At 42.7% G+C, this 22,055-nt stretch overlaps 1 protein-coding gene across 1 annotated transcript in view; it reads right to left on the bottom strand.

Moving 5' to 3' along the window:
• The window catches only part of LOC134541804 (G-protein coupled receptor GRL101-like), a 192,567-nt gene that overhangs the window by 107,103 nt on the left and 63,409 nt on the right, over window positions 1-22,055 (bottom strand). The window contains exons 6-8 of the mRNA XM_063385496.1: window positions 12,039-12,197; window positions 9,860-10,009; window positions 1,150-1,266 (exon numbers count right to left, since the gene is read on the bottom strand). Of these exons, the coding sequence (XP_063241566.1) occupies window positions 1,150-1,266; window positions 9,860-10,009; window positions 12,039-12,197 (426 nt within the window). The remainder of the gene's footprint in view (window positions 1-1,149; window positions 1,267-9,859; window positions 10,010-12,038; window positions 12,198-22,055) is intronic.

Raw genomic sequence — 22,055 nt, 5'->3', positions numbered from 1 at the left:
TTACGGTTATGATCTCAGGAAATTAGGTCAGGAAGCTGACCGATTCACCTACAGAATATACAGTATGTCCATAAATGAATGTCCCAGTTATACATTTTAATAGTACCAACTGTAAGCCTTGGAGAGTGTTGGTTCAAGGCCACCATTAAAGAGTAAATCAAACAGTTTTAGATAAGTGCATGTTGTTTTCTCGCTTGCAGCGCGACCTACGCAAATTGGCGCCTCCTGAGCGTAAAGTGTTCTGCAATTTGCTAAGAGTGATTTTGTAAACTTTATTTGGCAACAATATGGAATCTGTACCCATTATAATCTCTTTGTACGAGAGTGGTTGAACGTCTAAGTCCCTGACCGTTGGATTGGTCGTAATGGCCGAGACGACACAGCCCTTTTTCTCTGGCCTCCTCGTTCACCTGACATAACGCCATGCGACATACTTTTTACTTTGGGGCTTTATAAAAGATCATTCCACCACTACCTAATGATTTGCCAGATTTGAGACAAAGATTTGAAGAGGCTATTGCTTCCATTTATCCGGACTTAACCAAAGTGTGGGGAGAAATGTGTTCCGTGTAACTAAAGGTGCACATATTAAAAATTGGTAAGGAAAACTCTGTTACTGTACGTTCAATTCGATCTATGATTTGTTGTTAATAGTCTAAATAAAACTGTTGTATACAATTGAAAGGGGGGACATTCTTTTATGGACGCCCTGTATTTTGGCGTACTTCTCTAGTGTGATATAATAACTAGAGTCCCGGAAATTTCGCGGGTTTCTCTGGCCTCAGGATAGAATTCAAAGTTATAGGTGTGCTCTACCCATATTTACTTCCCCATTGGTTGATTTCTTCGCGAGAACATTTTTATCCTTGTTATTTGGCACTACCTGATTCGCTTACTTCTCTCCTAGCTGGGCATCGTTGGCTCACGGTCGTAGAGGGGCGTGTCCAAACAACTGCGTGCCAATCATGAACCCAGTGCGAGAGTGTGAAGGTTTGCATTCTAGCTTGCGACTAAATGAATGCGCGAAAATTCCGTGGCTCTAGCAATAACCGCAAGTGTATACTGGAACGTGAGCGAGCGGCGCCACCGGCCAAGCAGGGTCCCAACACCCGCAATGCACAGCGTGTTGCAGCACAGCGCGGCGCTCACCGCAGTCCAGCTCGTCGTCGCCGCGCAGGCAGTCGGGCTTGTGGTCGCACCGCAGGCTCTGCGGCAAGGTCCTGTTGTCGCTGCAGGCGAACACCGGGCCCACCAGGTCGGCCACGTCTGCCGGGGCACACCCGCAGCGCGGTCACTCTCAGTCCCCTGAGACCACCCCCCTTCCCACCCGGCCGTCCGCCCGGCTACCAGTCCGGACTGCTCGGCACGAACTGGCAGTTTGAATGAAGCCTTCCCCACACGCGATCAGTCCAGGTGCTCAGTTCGCTACGAACAGTCTGAACTGTTAGCTAGGTGAACTGAAGCCTTTCCCACACACGATCAGCCCAACTCCCAGTTAAGATAGCTCAGCCCAAACTGTCAGTTTTGGACTGAACTGAATGAAGCCTTCCCCTATAGTCTATCACAGAATATGGAAAAAAAAAAAATTAGATGTTGCAATTTCAGTTGCAGTATTTGTTAGAAAAAAGAAGAAAAAATAGCAAAACAACCAAAGAATATATATAAAAAAAAGATGTCAGCCACGAGCACTCGAGCCCACAGTCCGATCTGATGGGAGGCCATCAGTTCGTAAGTCCATCAGTCCCGACTGATCAGTCCACCGTCCTTGCACACACATACTGCAGTTCCGACTGTGCAGTTACAACTGAGGTCGAGATGACATTTCGGACTGAACGTGTGGGGACCTTAAGGAGACGGACCTGAAGTCAGAAGGGGCAGTTGTCAGAAGAAAACGGAGGATAAAAAGGGGCTGGATGTTAAAAGGCGCCGGAGGTAAAATAATGTCTAGAGGTGAAAAGGGTAAAAAATTTTCAAATGTGCTGGATGTTAAAAGAGCTGGAGATTAAAATGGGTCGGATCTCAAAGGTTGAAGAAGTTTAAAAGGGGCCGCATGTTAAAAGGTTCCGATGATGACATGGAAACAGAGGTTAGTCGGTGGTTAAAGGGGTTTGGAGGTTAGTAAGAGGTTAAAAAGTATTGGAGGTCAAAAGGGGCTGTACGTTAAAAGTAGCCGGAGGACTATAAGGAGCCAGAAGTTATAAGGCATCAGATGTTACAAGTTTTCAGAGAATTATAAAAGGGTCGGAGACTAGAACGGGCCGGAGATTAGAAGGCTCTGGATGTATAAGGGGCCATGTCCACAAGGACTCTTGGAAAGCCCCAATTTTTAATTAAACATCACTTTAAATACTTACATGAAAATTTATTAGGTTTTAAGAGAAACTGGTAGTCTCGAAAATGGTTAGTATCTTTATATCAAAAGCGTGATGGGGCAAACATTGGATGTTAATTAAAAATAAATGGAAGAAGTTACATTCGAACGCTCTTCATTCTAAAACGCTTTACAGTCAAACAACGTATGTTAAGTAACAATTTACAAACAAACTAGTAAGAAAATTTCTGTATGCTGATATTATCGCCCCAATTAATATTAATTAATGAGCATTAACTACCATTGCATCGGTACTTTTTTAAAACACCTCTGAATTATTTTTTTCCAGTTAAGTAATTCATGTACATTTCAGTACGTCAATAGGCTTTACTAATAAATGTACTACCACACAAATTTAAGTAAAATAAACATTGATAATCACTACCTACATAACATGCTATTACTTTAAGCTAAAATATTTTTACATCTGAAAGTTAAAAATGAGAATACAGCTAATTAAGTGGTAAAGATTCGAAAGTGCGGTCAGCTTTAGCCAATTATAAAAATGCAATCCCCGGTTTTATTTCAAGTGAAACGGTGACAGTTTAGTGGGTGGTTTCCGTTTTCCACGAAGAGCGAGTGTTTGCTGTGTACAAAAAACGACCTAGCATCATCGTGCATATGGAGTAGGTTTAAACACCCACGCGTACGCTAGAATGGTCGAGCGACGCCGGTCTATAAACTGCGGTAGCTCTGCATGAAATTCAATTACGTGCCGACTTTTTAATACTTGTGCCAGAATAATATTGCAAACTTTTCGGTAGAAAACAAACGCATAATTCCGCGTGTAGTTTCAAGTTAAACATTCGCTTGCGAATATCCACGTACCGGTACATTGATGTATTTTCCATGAAAATAACATTTGCGTGACAGCATTGAATGCCAAAGCCATTACCAGGACATTATAATACATTCAACAGCAAAAAGATGGAATTTGTTAATATTTCCTGACTAATTAAAAGCTCTCACGACGCAAGGTGTAAAGAGCGATAGTGCTGGACAGCTAAATACTACGCACGAATAGTAATAATAATAAAATAGAGAAAATAAAAAAGTTATCTATTGTGTTTGTCCCAGTGAAGCACCAACGATTTAAATACTCCAGACAAAAAATGTCATGAGTCTTGCAATTTTCAACCATTAATGACCAATATTTTCTCTTTTATTTATCTTTTTTTCGTCACAACACAATTGCATATTAATTACAACATGGATTAGAAATGTTTGGTTATAATAGTAATGACAAGCTCGAATCAACTCAAAAAAAATATCAATATCAATAATTTCACAACATATTAAAAGGAGATACAAATTTTACATTTCTGATTAATAACTACATATATATGATTGTATTTTCATAAATACATTCTACGACAAGGCTTATAAAATCTAAGCTTAATCTAAATCCATACCGAAGCGAGGCTCATGAATGACGAAGCACGTTATCACGTGGCTATCAGCTTCCGGCGATTTAGGGTTTCCTTGCCTGGTGAATGAAACTCCGAGGACATTCAGATTGAATAACAAGATGGACATGATCTCTGACTCGCTGATAAGACCCATTTTATTCACGCGTCTGCATGCGCAGCGCTATATTGAGAGCCGCGGTGTTTGTATTTCCATTACAGTAAAACCAACCACTACTGCGTTTGTAGCTACTGTTTTTTTATAATCTTCAGAAACAGTTTTTTGACGTGTAACATCTTAGTTCTCGGTGTACGGCATTTGGCGAAAGTAATTCCACGAATGCGACATAAATCAAGGAACGGAAATGTGTAACAGCCACGGTGCTGTCATCTGTGGCGGATGGCACGAATCAAAATTAGAAATTTTTATTCTTAACTTTTTAATGCACTTTAACAAAATGGACGATATTCAAAGAAATTTCCTTGTTGGAAATTAGGCCCATAGCTGGGGTTTAGTACTTTTTTTTTTTTAGTTTTTCTTCCTGTAAGTCTTTTTTTTTTTTTTCCTTTAATCGGAGCCGTTTCATTATATAGTTTAACCTTTCGCTCTGCAAATCGAATGATTTGATAGTCGACGTAGCTGCTCTGGCAGCGAATTCTAGAGTGGTTGGTGGGTTCGGAAAATACATTTGACTCGGGTACAGAAATGTAGGTGAAAACACAGTACTGGAATTTTAAACTTTTTAACTCATTTAAGTGTTGTGCGTGGCCGTAAGATAAAATGTAACCTGTGATTTTTCTTACGAAATTCAAACGTCTGTTTAAAGTAATTGTAGTTCGTACTCACCAATATTATTCTTGCTTATGCATGAGTTGAAAAAAGAAGATTGCTACTGTTAGGGCCGGTTTCATGACGTTTGGTTGGACCTAAGACTATAATATAACTGATAAATAGCTCTCATTTTTGTATTACTACCTCCATTTAACGTCTGACACTGAGAGATAATTTCGGTTCAAGTTTACCGTGGGTGAACTGGTTGCTATAACTTAGATGTGAAGGCTTAAGAACATTTGTAATTAACTGCATTTAAAAACTGCGAAACGAGTGTCATTCCAACCTATAAAATTCACGTGGTTGTAAGAAGTAGTTTGTAAATTAACTACTAGAACTTGTGGTAGAAATATACTCGAATATGCACATTTAAATCGTAATAAAGTAACCCTATTCTGGGATTGAAATAAACTTAAAACGACTCCAGACATGGGTTAATTTCACCCTTTTAAAATTAAATTTGAAAATAAAAATTATTATTTCCCCCTCTTAATCGTACAAAACCTATACTGTCTTCCTGCCATCCATTAACATGTGTGGATAATATCATTGAAATGAAAACGGCACAACAATAAAACCCACACCAGTGAAATTAAAATAAAAGTAGGTTCCCGTTCCCGGGTCTACATGGATGTATTTTTAAATAAACAATATTACAGAAAAGAATAGTTGTTCTGTAACGGAAACCTATTTTCTCTATCTCTATAACTTTAATTTTCTTCTTTCCGTTTGCTTTGTTTTAAATTCACTTATCATAACCTATCAGAGATCGTGCTTTGAAATACAAGATTATTGTTGATAACAAGAAAACGGACATATTTATGCACCATAAATTTATCATTTTATCGTTTAGTTCAAAAAAGTTCGAATTCGAAGTAACATATTTTATTTTATGTAATTCTGTTGCCAAATAAAGTTTACAGCGAATTATTTTGTGTTGTAGCCGTCAAAATAACGATTCAGAATTCACACTATCACACACAATTCAAACTAGCAGCTGACTATTAGACTTATTGCAACTTAAAAAGCAAATGTAACCATAGGTGTGCCCAGACATTTCCATTAGGGGGGGCCCTGCTAAATTTTTAAATCAGAAGCTGAATTTAGAATGTTAAATAGCCTAAATACATTCACTCATTGCGTGTTTATATTTTTGTGCAGTATAAATATGTTTTTTTCCATAGACAATGTTTAAAGGGTACTTACACATTTTTCCCTCTCGAATTTTTCAATAGCTTGGTCCAGATCTACCTTGAAATGAACTTCTTTTTAGTGAATGCAAACACAGCAATTAAGACAACAGAACTTTAATAAACCTCTTAATTTTTTTTTTGCTTGGCCATTTTAAGGGACCTCGTGTTTTAAATAAACTAAGGCGGCTGTATTTCCAGAACGATAAAATGTTTAAAAATATTGTTAATTAGCATGCTGCAACACTGAAACACAGTTTGAGTGTCACAGTGCCAGGAATATACGAATATTAACGAACGCATTAGAGAAAATGCCAATCTAAGTGATTACATTAGGGGGGGCCATGGCCCACCTGGCCCCCCCTGTAGGCACGCCTATGAATGTAACCAAATTCTAGTTAATTTTATTACCAACACATCCAATATTACACCACACGCTTCGTTAGGACTCTGTTAGCAAACTTACGGTTAAATACGTGTCGTTAAAGACGATACATTTTTCAAGCTGGGGTTAGCTTAACTGACACTTGGCTACACTGTAAAAAATTGTTTGAAGTTTTACCAGGCAAGTCCTTGGAAACTCAGTTGCCAAAAATAACTTGTAAAATTGCAATGAAGGGCTTTGTACCAATTGACATTTACAAAGTGTTTCCAAGAATTATCCTTGTATAAAATAAAATAAAAATTAAAAAATCTTTAACGGGAGGTTTAAAACTGGCCCTTAGTGGAAGCTATTGTAAATATATTTGTTAATACGTACAATGTTTGAGGTTTGGAAAAAGCGCGCAGGAAAAAGTTTAAAATGGGACTGCAAAATATCGACCCTTGTTGGAAGATGCATTACGGAAACAAATAAAAATTATCTGCTAAGGTATTAATTTGCTTTTGATGTGCACGTTTTTACCGTGGATTCCAATTCGGGTTCATATATTGGAAAAAGCTCTGAATCAAGTGGGAATGACCAATTTGCTGGTACTTCAACTGGCTTAATTGTGTTGAATACACGGCCAAAATTGCAATCGCCTTAGCACTGTTATTATTATTATTATTTTATTTCATGGTTGTTAAAGTGTATTGCGAAAGGATAAAAAAAAGGATTTGAATCTCCGAGTATTATTGTTACTATATGAACAGAGATTATGGAGAGTACAACGACGAACATATTTTATTCTCATCGTTGTGTTCGTATATTTGCTGTGTTGTCCAGGTTTTGTTCTCTGTCTGCATTTACTGTTATTGTTGAAACTGTCTCGTTGTTGTTAGCCCACTGTATTCATCTGTGCTGTTATTATTATTTTCTTGACTAAATCCCTTCCACGAAATTATTGTGCTGTCTTGACTTTTTAATTTGATTGTAAACGTCTGTGCTGTCGTCGTTGTGTTGTTCATAATACCTGTTTACGTTCATCAGTGGGATTATCTGTTTGAATTCAGTTGATTTAGGCTTTCTTTCTGTGGGTTTATGTTTTTTCTTATTTTGTATGAATGAATTTTTCATGTAACAAACAGTGTAAAACTGCAGTGGCGTATAGTATCAAATACTATAGTTTGGTAAATATATAATAGATATCGGTGTGGATTTAATATGTGGTATATAAATTTCAACCACTTATTAAGGTTCAAAAACTTATTTTACGAGTCATTTAATAAAAATATACGAACCAAGAAAATTTTTAAACTATTAAGATTATTTGGTATTGAAAGATTGTATATTAGAGCTGCAATTACGAGTGTGTATCAAAAGGAAAAATCAGTTAAATTATGTAGCTCATATTTATCGAACACGGCATAGACAGAGCTTAAATTTTTCTAATACTATGTTTCATAAATACATTTTCAATAGATATTAAAATTATTGTCTCCAAAAATTGTAGTTATTATTTATGAAAAAATAAAACATTTTCAAATAAAAAATTACCTTTCGGAACAGCCTACAGGCGTAGATAGATTTCGAAGTAACTATATTGTGGAAATATTTTGGAAACTTCTATAAACTCCTGGAACATTTTATGAACTTGAATGTAGCCTACATAACATCCTATATGTTTACCAATATTCAAAACAGATCGATTTAACATTTTCTCATTTTACATGCAGAGAAATATTTGGAATGTTTTTAACTTAATGCATCCAGCATTGAATGTTTCAAATAATTTTATATTATGCCTATTATGGTAGTTATGCAATTAATTTTGATCTTCAAACACTATTTTTCATCCCTTGCACTTATACGTGATCGTTTAATTTTTTTAGGCAAAAGTTTAAGGTAACATTAAGATGGTTATTAATAAATTCCGACGAATTTGATACAAAGGAAGTTATATATATTTTTTAAATTTCAGCCCCCGTTTTTACGGTAATAGTTTGTTTCATCAATAATTGTTTCAGCGAAAGGTTTTAGATAAAGTTTAGGCGTTTTACAGTAAATTATAATGGATTTGATAGTATATCTATAAAAAAAATTAATGACATTTTGTCTTTCTACCCTTGTTATTTCCACTCCTTTTAGTAATCGTTTATATTATCAAAAATTGTTTTAAGCAAATTTTTAAATACAAATTATGAGATTTAGAAACAATTCGAACGAGTTTGATAGTGTACATAATAAGGGAGTTAAATATTTTTTTAATTCTACCCGTCGTATTTTCAACCTCTCGTATTTTCAACCCTCGTATGTTCATCGAATAAAAAATTTTTTCAGACAAAAGTTTTTGTTAAAAAATATAAGATTAATACACAATTCGTACGAATTCGATGTTGTAGCTACGAAGGGAGTTATGTTTTTTTTTTGTCCTTCAACCCTTGTTTACTGTACCTCTTGCAGTAATGGTTAATGGTTGGTCGTTTAAAAAATTATTTCAGACGAAAGTTGTTGATAATAATTTAAGGTTTTACAATAAAACAGAACGGATTTAACAGTGTAAATGTACGTAAATTATGATCTTTTTTAAACTCTACCCCTTTATTTTTGAACCCCCTGCAACAATGGTTCGTATAATTAAAAATGGTTTTAGACAAAGGTTTTAGCTAAAAATTATTATTTTAATACAAATTTGTACGAATTCGTTGTTGTGCCTACGAAGTGAGTTATGATATTTTTTGTCCTCCAACCCATGTTTTTTAAACCCTTTGCTGTTATGGTTGGTCGTATCAAAAATGTATTCAGACAAACGATTTTGGTATTACTCCTACGAGTTATATCATGTTCAAACGGATGTTATATTCTCCATATTATGGGAGTTACAGCGAATTTTCTGTATTTTTTTTTTTAATCTTCCGCATTTCTACCCATTTGCTTGGATATTGCCCACTACTTGATTTTATGTATGAGTTTGGAAGTAATTTAAAGGCTACAATAGGTAGTATTTCTTTGTAATCTACCTAAAATATTTTAATCTTTGGCTGAATAATTTCACTGATGAAGAGATTTCTGTAATATTTAAGTAAATTTTTATATACTTTAGTAATATATAAATTTTACATTTCCTTTAAACATTGAAAGTTGACTTTTTATATATAGCTTTTTTTTCTGAAACAATTTTATACTTCACCTTGTATTAAAATTTAACTTTAAATTTAAAAAAAAATTACGTGAGATTTCTAAAGTTAAAATTTTCCTGTTTAGTTTAGTGAATTGTGGTCAAAGTGTAATTTAAAAAAAGAGGAAATACTTTTGTTGTACTACTTTTTAAAGGATTAATAAGCGAATACTTAATCAAATGTTTACAGAAGGTGGAGCAGCCGTAGTATAGTATATTTATAAAAATCATCGAAATAAAAAATTAGGTATAAAATTAATTAAACCTTTCATGATATATATAAAATAGTAATTCAAACTTTCATTATATATATATATATATCATGAAAGAATTAATTAATTCTTTAACTAGTTTTTCATTTCGATGATTTTGATTAATATCTTATAATACGGCTGCTCCACCTTCTGTAAACATTTTATTATTAAGTCTTCGCTTGTAAATCCTTTAAAAAGTAGTACATATATATATAAACTAGGACTACGTAAACGAGCCGGCTGAGGGGGGGGGGGGGGGTGGCTCACCGCAGCCGAACTCGTCGGACAGGTACTCGCCGCTCTGGCAGTCGTTGACGGAGTCGCAGATGAAGTGCCGGTGGATGCAGCGCTCCTTGTCACGTGACTGCTCGGGCAGCGCGCAGGTCAGCGTGTTGATAGGGTCACACAGCCGCACCCCTGCCCACACACACACACACATATACACACACCTCAGCCAGAAAACACACATCCCTGCATATATGAACCTCCTTATTTTCCATTGTCCGCCATCAGCCCGTCTCTGCACGATCACGGGAACAGATGCCGGTTCCCGAAACGTCGCAACTATTTTTTTTCGCAGGAAACCCACTGCGTTCGTCGGTGCTGTGTATAATACCTGTCTAGTTTCATCTTTGGGTTTAACAGTTTGATATCAGCTGATATAGGCTTGTTTTCTGCGGGTTCTTGTTATCATTTTCATTTCTTAGTATACATTCTTGAATTTTTTTTCCATCTAAAACAGTGCAAAACTGCAATGGCGTATGAAAACAAGCCAACATAAATAGCACAGAAAATTTCGTGGAAGGGATAAGTCATAAAAAATATATATTACAGCTCCGACAGATACCGCGAACAGACATTTGCAAAAACAACAGTCAATAAAGACAAATAAAATGACCTTTGGATAACACAGGCGAAAACACGGACGACAGCAATGCCGAACACAGCAGGCCTCCTAAGACAAAACAGATGCGAGGTTTCTGGAACTGAGACTGTTTCCGTCCTCAGGCGCAAACAGACTGATGACGTATGTCCATAAAAATTGTTTTCGATCAATCATTCAAAGAACGTTCAACCAAAGTTGTTTGGCTATCTAGGTATGAAAAGGAGGGGTATGTTGGAAAGGGGCGGGCGAGGATCTGTTCTCATTTTGACATCATATAGTCTATTTACATAGTAAATAATGCATACCTACTGCTTACCTACTTTAATATAATATATGATGCCAAAATGAGAACAGATAAAAATGATTGCACTTCATTCCCCTTAGTGTCACGTCATCGTCGTTTTTCGACGTGACAACGTCTAATAAATCGATAAACGCCGGCTGCACGCACGAAATGTGTCCCGTAACGCACATTGTCCCACTAAGGATGTGTCCCGTTACGCTCATTGTACGCTTGCGCCGCATCTATCTCTCTTCCACTCGATTGGAACAACAATAGATTTGACTTTTCAATCATGTTTTCGTTGTTTGAATTATTAATATTATATAATTTAACGATCGTCCACCGATTTTCAGCACAATCGGTACGCTTATTTAAAAGTAATGTTGAATTTTCAAATACGTTTTTAACGAACAATTGTGTTTTAAAGTTACACATAATAATTCAAATTACACCCGGGATTTTTGCGCAATGTTTTAAAAAAATATAGTAACACATTATAAATAAGTTTGGTGTATTTGGGATGCGTATTTGTTAGAAAATCGTATTATAAAAACGAAATAATTATATTCCCCTACAGTGCTGCCAATTACGGTGACGGACGCGAACAGAACGAATCGTGCTCTCTATTAGCTGCCACGGGAACCAAGCACTCCTTAATACATATTTTCCTTTGTTTATCGCGAGGGGCGTTATTATTAATGAATTATAAATAAAATTTCGTGCCCGGGGCCACAATTGCATATCATTTTCAGCACTGGAAGACATAAAAAAGTAAAATATTCTCGACGAATTTTAATCTGTGGTTTTGATTGCTTATTACAACAATACGGCAATAAAGGTTATTATTCTTGCATTTTAAAAATCTGATTACTAGTATAATTTCAAGTATTTATTATTTTATTATTAAAATAAAAATATTCAATTTTATTCAAAAAAGTATGCAATCATTTCATCAATTTTTTGTTATGACGTCACGTTAAACTATATATAGTCCGTAAACCGACTTTACAGACAACCAATTTTTTTAAAACAATTTTTTAAACAGCGCTTAATAGACATTGAGCTAAAAAGCTTACAGACAAAAACAAACTGTTTTTTTTCTTTTATTTTTGTGTAATAATTTTTTAAAAAATGTAAATTAAATCATACGAACACTTTTATTTTTATTTATTTGGCAAAGGAACAATGGCTTCTGGAAAGCCCTTGTAACTAAATAAAACCGTGCAGCGCAAACATGTATGGTGAAGAGGAAGTTCGGTCGCTCGAGGGCCGCCCACCCTGCACGTCGCGGTAGGTGTGGCAGTCCAGCTCGTCCGCGCATGCGCCGGCCCCGGGCGCGCGGCCCGCGCAGTCGCACTGCGAGTCGCACACGTTGGCGCGCCGGATGCAGCGGCCGTTGGGGCACAGGAAGTCGTCGGGCCCGGAGCAGTTCCCGCCTGCGCACAGACAACCACAGGCGTCACCTCCGCGATCACCGCTTCGCCCTGCGCACAGACAACCACAGGCGTCACCTCCGCGATCACCGCTTCGCCCTGCGCACAGACAACCACAGGCGTCACCTCCGCGATCACCGCTTCGCCCTGCGCACAGACAACCACAGGCGTCACCTCCGCGATCACCGCTTCACCCTGCGCACAGACAACCACAGGCGTCACCTCCGCGATCACCGCTTCACCCTGCGCACAGACAACCACAGGCGTCACCTCCGCGATCACCGCTTCACCCTGCGCACAGACAACCACAGGCGTCACCTCCGCGATCACCGCTTCTCCCTGCGCACAGACAACCACAGGCGTCACCTCCGCGGTCACCACTTCGCCCAGCGCACAGACAACCACAGGCGTCACCTCCGCGATCACCGCTTCTCCCTGCGCACAGACAACCACAGGCGTCACCTCCGCGATCACCGCTTCTCCCTGCGCACAGACAACCACAGGCGTCACCTCCGCGATCACCGCTTCACCCTGCGCACAGACAACCACAGGCGTCACCTCCGCGATCACCGCTTCTCCCTGCGCACAGACAACCACAGGCGTCACCTCCGCGGTCACCACTTCGCCCAGCGCACAGACAACCACAGGCGTCACCTCCGCGATCACCGCTTCTCCCTGCGCACAGACAACCACAGGCGTCACCTCCGCGGTCACCGCTTCGCCCTGCGCACAGACAACCACAGGCGTCACCTCCGCGATCACCGCTTCACCCTGCGCACAGACAACCACAGGCGTCACCTCCGCGATCACCGCTTCTCCCTGCGCACAGACAACCACAGGCGTCACCTCCGCGGTCACCGCTTCGCCCTGCGCACAGACAACCACAGGCGTCACCTCCGCGATCACCGCTTCACCCTGCGCACAGACAACCACAGGCGTCACCTCCGCGATCACCGCTTCGCCCTGCGCACAGACAACCACAGGCGTCACCTCCGCGGTCACCACTTCGCCCAGCGCACAGACAACCACAGGCGTTACCTCCGCGATCACCGCTTCGCCCAGCGCACAGACAAGCACAGGCTATACCTCCGCGATCACCGCTTCGCCCTGCGCACAGACAAGGGCGCCCATACCCGGGGGCAGGGGGGGGCCGTGGCCCCCCCCCTAGCTTTCAGGGAAGGAAAAAAAATATAGTGTAGTCAGGTGTTTTACTTTAAAGAAAATTATTTAAATTCGGTATTATGTAGAAGTGGTTCAACACGAAGATATTATTGTATATCGTTTTTTACATGTCTGCTTCATTTTTTATGTTAGTTGAAGCATTAGTTTCTGCTGCTGCGATATAAGGTGTTGTGAACAGGGAGAAAACGCTGTTCAAGCGCAACGCCCGTGGCGAGTCATTCCCCTTCGTAATCCTGCCCAAGCTCACTCGATAACACAACGCAACAGATTTAGACAAGTCAGAGTTAGACGACGCGACAGTTGACATGTACTTGTAGACGGCAAAATGTTTTGCTACTTTTTCGTCATAATAATGTGTATTTTCACAAATAACATCTCAAAACAGAGATTTTTCAATAGTCTTTAGGTCTACAGTTTTATGCATCTGGTCTAGATTTAGTTTAGTGTATTCAGTCAGTAAAGATAACTTAAGTGTAAATAAATCAGTGAAAAGTGTAAAGATAAAAACCATTGTTATTATGTAGTGTTTCTTAGTTTTCCTCATTCGTCACATCCGCTCAGAATATTCACAATTTTTAAGGTAAGCTAACACCTTTAAAGTTACTCAAATAAGAATTATTGTTCAGAAAAGTCTACAACGTAAAATTTATGTTGGAATTTTGAATTTAGAGGAAAACCACTTTTTCCCCTTCAAAAGTGTTTAAAGGGATAAGGATTCCGCTACCTTCAGTAGACTCGGAAGCAATTTACACTGGAATCTCGATTTTACGTACGCTCACGGTCGCTTGGATTGCATTCGTAAAATCGTTATCTTCATAAAATTTTAAACACCCCACCCCGTGAAGATACATGTTATAATTTATTGAACGGAATATATATATAATATAAAATAGTAAAAACAATGACTGCCGTCTGCCCTCTACCCTCCCCTGCGTTCCCCTTATTTTTTTTAGCATTCCACAACTTGCCTCATTGCACGAGTGATATAAAAGTGACATCACAGCGACTAAACACAGTTGCACCACGCAATTGCATCATGTTAACTTTTGTGTGGTGACAGTAGGTTGTCCGACATGCCTTTCTTGGATATCTTTCCTTTTCGTAAGACGCGTGCTACTAAAATAAATTTATATTTGAGTTTGCAAACTTGTCCACTCCTTGCCAGAGACGACTGAACACAGACGAGACTATCCAGGGTAGGGTTGATGAGCTGGAAGAATTCCCTGCCTTGCATTTTTATGGACTTCACCTTATCATATTTATCAGTTAATCTTTAACAGATCGGCTTGAAAAATATTAATGAACGCACTTTTAGTAACATAATCGAGGAGAACAAGCACACAGTTCAGTGTACACCTGTATTGTTTCATAAAAGTGATCATAGGTAGGGATTGGAAAAATTCGCGGTTTCAATGACCACTAGGATATACTCCACGATTCTCTATGTACTCGGGCAAATATCACCTGGCTATTGGCTACCGACTCGGGACACCTGTTTATTGCGATTATTATGATTCGATACTTCTTTTGTTGAGTGTTTGCCATTGGCTCAGAGTCCTTCAGGTAAATTGCGGTCCAATCACTGACGCAGCATTAAGCTAAACGAGTTTGGATTCCAGCCTGTCTTGAAAGGAATCCACGAATATTTACGGTCTCTAATCATAGGCTTATTTGGTGAAGAAAAACGCTGCTCTGTAACGACAGACATCCATTAAAAACACAGTACATTTTAGTGCGAGAAGCCCTTGAATTTGTGATAGCCATAGGGAATTATTTGTTTGTATAGTAAGTTAAAAAAAGCTTAGTTAAAAACCCGCTCGTCACGTCTACTTGCTGCGTCACTTATACCATTTTTGAGCGTTTTTTACTGGGAAACCGATGCAGCGAAGGTAATGAATGCGACACATGTCAAGATAATGCCTAATGGCATGGGTTGCTGGATATTAGCGGAAAGGAGAGGAAGTAGCTAGGTACTCAATATCGTTTCTTTCTCTCACGCTTCACAAGGTTTCAAGCTCAGTTGCTATGCTCACGAGCTGGAAATGTTGGAATGGGTAAGGAATGTTGAGTATAGTTCATTTGCGGTAAAATTAATATTTTTACAGCCTTGACATAATTTTTCAATCGAAGAAATTTCGAACTTTGCGACAAATAGTGTACCTAGTCCATTTTTTTCTTTTCGATTTTGAGTTTGATGACGCAATAACGTATACAATATTCACTAACGGTAAATGGATGTAGTATTAGCTTAAAAATATGAATACGCTGTGCATTAAAATTAATATTTTTATATGTTTTCATAGTGTTTTTTTAATTTTTTATTAAATATATTTTGGTGTCAAATTTTCCGAATTTTAGATGGTTCCTGAAAAATGTATTCGTAAAATCGCGGCTTCGTTGAGTCCGGGCTCCGTAAAATCGAGGTTCTAATGTACTCTTAATTCTGAAGTTAAGTACTGAACATGTTATTTAAGGGTTTATCAGGGCCGTATTTACGCGCAGGCTATCTAGGCTGTAGCCTATGGGCCCGCACCACAAATGGGGGCCCGCACCACACGACACGAAAAAAAAATTATACTGCGACGTGGATCTTCTTATATTCTTAAAATATGCGTCGACATAGTGTCCAGTTGTTTTGTGTGGATTAATTGCGCCGAACTAAACTCTTCTGTGGAAAGCTGATATATGAGTTATGTCAGCATTTAGAAATTTTCGATTATTTTCATTGGTTTTGGTGTCACTTAATTCCTTAACCTCTAAATACTGTTTGGTTAAATTGTCTAGTTAAATAATAAACTAATTTTTTCTGCGCTTTTCTATCACTAAAAAAACTTATAGTCCTCGACTACTGAATCCATCTGTGCTAATTCTAAATGATAAGCAATTATGATTCATATCGAAACATAGTAATATACATTTAATTGTGAAACAATTTTTGACTATAATTATAAGCGTAGTTCAGGTCTTACATTTAAAAACAACTGTTTTCTGACTGTGATAACATATTTAAATCGCTTCTCTCCCAAAGTTGAATCTTTTGACCAACATTTTTTAAACTTTATAATTATTTTAATTTAATTTGTACGCGACATTTATTTATGGGTAAAGAGAGCAATTAGTTGAAGGACTGTATTCTTGATATCCGTGTACCCGAGACGCTGTAAAAGTATAAGGACTGTATTCCTGCATTTTTGTTGCTAAAAATTCATTTGTTTCAATAAAATAGTTAATAATTAATTAATAAAAAAGCCAATATAGATTTTTTATGGCGAATGAGTACTGTAGTCTAGTATTTTAGTAACAGGACAAAAAATTTTAATAGGGTCAGAACTGGAACTATTTTATGGCTAGTAACAAGCCGCAGTTGTCTTCCAAAATATTAAAAATACTTCATACCCCTAAGTCTGGCCCCCCCCTACAAATTATCATATGGGCGCCCTTGCGCACAGACAACCACGGGCGTTACCTCCGCGATCACCGCTTCACCCTGCGCACAGACAAGCACAGGCTATACCTCCGCGATCACCGCTTCGCCCAGCGCACAGACAACCACGGGTGTAACCTCCGCGATCACCGCTTCACCCTGCGCACAGACAAGCACAGGCGTCACCTCCGCGATCACCGCTTCGCCCAGCGCACAGACAACCACAGGCGTTACCTCCGCGATCACCGCTTCGCCCTGCGCACAGACAACCACAGGCGTCACCTCCGCGATCACCGCTTGGCCCTACGCACAGACAACCACAGGCGTCACCTCCGCGATCACCGCTTGGCCCTGCGCACAGACAACCACAGGCGTTACCTCCGCGATCACCACTTCGCCCAGCGCACAGACAACCACAGGCGTCACCTCCGCGATCACCGCTTCGCCCTGCGCACAGACAACCACAGGCGTTACCTCCGCGATCACCACTTCACCCTGCGCACAGACAAGCACAGGCGTCACCTCCGCGATCACCGCTTCACCCAGCGCACAGACAACCACAGGCGTCACCTCCGCGATCACCACTTCGCCCTGCGCACATACAACCACAGGCGTTACCTCCGCGATCACCGCTTGGCCCTGCGCACAGACAACCACAGGCGTCACCTCCGCGATCACCGCTTCGCCCTGCGCACAGACAAGCACAGGCGTCACCTCCGCGATCACCGCTTCACCCTGCGCACAGACAACCACAGGCGTCACCTCCGCGATCACCGCTTCGCCCTGCGCACAGACAAGCACAGGCGTCACCTCCGCGATCACCGCTTCACCCAGCGCACAGACAAGCACAGGCGTCACCTCCGCGATCACCGCTTCACCCTGCGCACAGACAAGCACAGGCGTCACCTACGCGATCACCGCTTCGCCCAGTACACAGACAACCACAGACGTCACCTCCGCGATCACCGCTTGGCCCTGCGCACAGACAACCACAGGCGTCACCTCCGCGATCACCGCTTCGCCCTGCGCACAGACAACCACAGGCGTCACCTCCGCGATCACCGCTTGGCCCTGCGCACAGACAACCACAGGCGTTACCTCCGCGATCACCACTTCACCCTGCGCACAGACAAGCACAGGCGTCACCTCCGCGATCACCGCTTCGCCCTGCGCACAGACAACCACAGGCGTTACCTCCGCGATCACCACTTCGCCCAGCGCACAGACAACAACAGGCGTCACCTCCGCGATCACCGCTTCGCCCTGCGCACAGACAACCACAGGCGTTACCTCCGCGATCACCACTTCGCCCAGCGCACAGACAACAACAGGCGTCACCTCCGCGATCACCGCTTCGCCCTGCGCAACGACAACAACAGGCGTCACCTCCGCGATCACCGCTTCGCCCTGCGCACAGACAACCACAGGCGTTACCTCCGCGATCACCGCTTGGCCCTACGCACAGACAACCACAGGCGTCACCTCCGCGATCACCGCTTGGCCCTGCGCACAGACAACCACAAGCGTTACCTCCGAGATCACCACTTCGCCCAGCGCACAGACAACCACAGGCGTCACCTCCGCGATCACCGCTACGCCCTGCGCACAGACAACCACAGGCGTTACCTCCGCGATCACCGCTTCACCCTGCGCACAGACAACCACAGGCGTCACTTCCGCGATCACCGCTTCACCCTGCGCACAGACAACCACAGGCGTCACCTACGCGATCACCGCTTCGCCCAGCGCACAGACAACCACAGGCGTCACCTCCGCGATCACCACTTCGCCCTGCGCACATACAACCACAGGCGTCACCTCCGCGATCACCGCTTGGCCCTGCGCACAGACAACCACAGGCGTCACCTCCGCGATCACCGCTTCGCCCTGCGCACAGACAAGCACAGGCGTCACCTCCGCGATCACCGCTTCACCCTGCGCACAGACAACCACAGGCGTCACCTCCGCGATCACCGCTTCGCCCTGCGCACAGACAAGCACAGGCGTCACCTCCGCGATCACCGCTTCACCCTGCGCACAGACAACCACAGGCGTCACCTCCGCGATCACCGCTTCGCCCTGCGCACAGACAAGCACAGGCGTCACCTCCGCGATCACCGCTTCGCCCAGCGCACAGACAACCACAGGCGTCACCTCCGCGATCACTGCTTCGCCCTGCGCACAGACAACCACAGGCGTCACCTCCGCGATCACCGCTTGGCCCTGCGCACAGACAACCACAGGCGTCACCTCCGCGATCACCGTTTCGCCCTGCGCACAGACAAGCACAGGCGTCACCTCCGCGATCACCGCTTCGCCCAGCGCACAGACAACAACAGGCGTCACCTCCGCGATCACCGCTTCGCCCTGCGCACAGACAACCACAGGCGTCACCTCCGCGATCACCGCTTCGCCCAGCGCACAGACAACCACAGGCGTTACCTCCGCGATCACCGCTTAGCCCTGCGCACAGACAACCACAGGTGTCACCTCCGCGATCACCGCTTGGCCCTGCGCACAGACAACCACAGGCGTCACCTCCGCGATCACCGCTTGGCCCTGCGCACAGACAACCACAGGCGTCACCTCCGCGATCACCGCTTCACCCTGCGCACAGACAACCACAGGCGTCACCTCCGCGATCACCGCTTGGCCCTGCGCACAGACAACCACAGGCGTTACCTCCGCGATCACCGCTTGGCCCTGCGCACAGACAACCACAGGCGTCACCTCCGCGATCACCGCTTGGCCCTGCGCACAGACAACCACAGGCGTCACCTCCGCGATCACCGCTTCGCCCTGCGCACAGACAACCACAGGCGTTACCTCCGCGATCACCGCTTGGCCCTGCGCACAGACAACCACAGGCGTCACCTCCGCGATCACCGCTTCGCCCAGCGCACAGACAACCACAGGCGTCACCCCCGCGATCACCGCTTCGCCCTGCGCACAGACAACCACAGGCGTCACCCCCGCGATCACCGCTTCGCCCTGCGCACAGACAAGCACAGGCGTCACCTCCGCGAACACCGCTTCGCCCAGCGCACAGACAACCACAGGCGTTACCTCCGCGATCACCGCTTCGCCCTGCGCACAGACAACCACAGGCGTTACCTCCGCGATCACCGCTTGGCCCTGCGCACAGACAACCCCAGGCGTCACCTCCGCGATCACCGCTTGGCCCTGCGCACAGACAACCCCAGGCGTCACCTCCGCGATCACCGCTTCACCCTGCGCACAGACAAGCACAGGCGTCACCTCCGCGATCACCGCTTCACCCTGCGCACAGACAAGCACAGGCGTCACCTCCGCGATCACCGCTTGGCTCTGCGCACAGACAACCACAAGCGTTACCTCCGCGATCACCGCTTGGCTCTGCGCACAGACAACCACAGGCGTCACCTCCGCGATCACCGCTTCGCCCTGCGCACAGACAAGCACAGGCGTCACCTCCGCGATCACCGCTTCGCCCAGCGCACAGACAACCACAGGCGTCACCTCCGCGATCACTGCTTCGCCCTGCGCACAGACAACCACAGGCGTCACCTCCGCGATCACCGCTTGGCCCTGCGCACAGACAACCACAGGCGTCACCTCCGCGATCACCGCTTGGCCCTGCGCACAGACAACCACAGGCGTCACCTCCGCGATCACCGCTTCGCCCTGCGCACAGACAAGCACAGGCTATACCTCCGCGATCACCACTTCGCCATCCCTAAACCAAACTCAACAACGACAATCACGTGACATTCACCCACTTTTGTCCGTCCGTCAAAAACCTTGCCGACCTTTAACTTCCGATAGACGGACGGAATGTCTACAAAACTTTCTGAAAGTCATTGTTTTTACTTAAAAAGATTTTTTATTTTATGTATTAGCTAAACTGGTCTTTATTATGATGTTAAGGGGATTGGTGCAGGGTAAAGAAAAAACAGTCATGCGTCAGAATAAGCTGGGAATCGGTTTATCTGTTTCATAGATGCTTACTCTTTAATAACATGTAGTCAGCCGGATCGTATATATTTACTAGCCGGTCAGTTATAACAAGTTAGTGGCGAAACAGCTTCCGCCAGGAGCGGTTCTTGAAGGTCGCAGCTCTTGAGGCCTGCCATCTAGCGGGCATTGCTGAAAGGTCTTACATTCTGTCGCCTTTATCTCTCTCTCTCTCTCTCTCTCTCTCTCTCTCTCTCTCACTCTCATTCACACACACACATGGACACCCCCACAGGTTTGTTTTTTTTTGGAAGGAAAGCAAACCGCGATAAACAGCTTTTCTCCGCCCCCCTTTCGACCACCCTTCATTTTCATTCCTCTTTCCTACATTCTCGGAGCCGACAATCGCCCTTCCACACGCAGACTTTCGCGTGTCCGTGTGTCCGGCTCACGATGCGGGCTGACGTGACCCAATACTTGCGTCACCGTCAATTTACCAATACAGTTCCGCAAGTATTGTAAATGAAATGAAAATATGCTTTTTGAAACTTTGAGTAGTTACAATACATTTCCAGACGGTGCGAGAAATGTTTGCCTCAGTTAACTTTTATTTATTGTGAGTATTTTAAAATTTTTGAAATGTTGATATCGAACGATATTTTGGCGTTTAATTAATAGCGATAGGCATTTTTTTTTTACAGAAAAAAATGAAGGTTATTTCTCTCGTGTCTGAAGATATACGAACGAACATTTTACCTTTAACTTCTTTATAGTTTATGACTTATTCAGTAGTTTTAACAATTCAAGAACATAAGCAATACCTACCTCTGGTTAAAAAATAAAAATAAATATTTTATATACCAGAACGCTTAATATATTCCCAAACAAGCTGAATAATAAATATATTGTATTTTTGACTATGATGCTGGGCACCATTCCCATTAACTTTCCTATGCACACGTTTGGAGTTTGATATCTGAAACAAAAATATTCTGAGACGCAAAAAAAATTAATAATGCTCTGTAACTCCAAAATATATTGAAATATATTTATTTTAGAGTTTGTTTAATCATTTATAATTGCTTAGCGTACTAGATCGTTCAAGTGGCAAACATTTACAAGTGAAATTTCCTCAAAAATATCTTATATAGGCCTTAATAATAATTGTTGGCAGCATCCGAGTAGAAAAATATAATGACGGACGTGCGGATCCATTTGAATCGCTTGGTTTGTTGACGGACTGACGGATGGTGGACGGACGGTTGACGGACGGATGCGACGGGTCATTGCGAGTCCAGCTTATTTAGTAGGAGGGATCTAGG

The sequence above is a fragment of the Bacillus rossius genome (assembly GCF_032445375.1).
Source record: "Bacillus rossius redtenbacheri isolate Brsri chromosome 4 unlocalized genomic scaffold, Brsri_v3 Brsri_v3_scf4_2, whole genome shotgun sequence".
Classification (NCBI taxonomy): domain Eukaryota; kingdom Metazoa; phylum Arthropoda; class Insecta; order Phasmatodea; family Bacillidae; genus Bacillus; species Bacillus rossius.
This window is presented reverse-complemented; position numbering and strand designations above follow the sequence as displayed.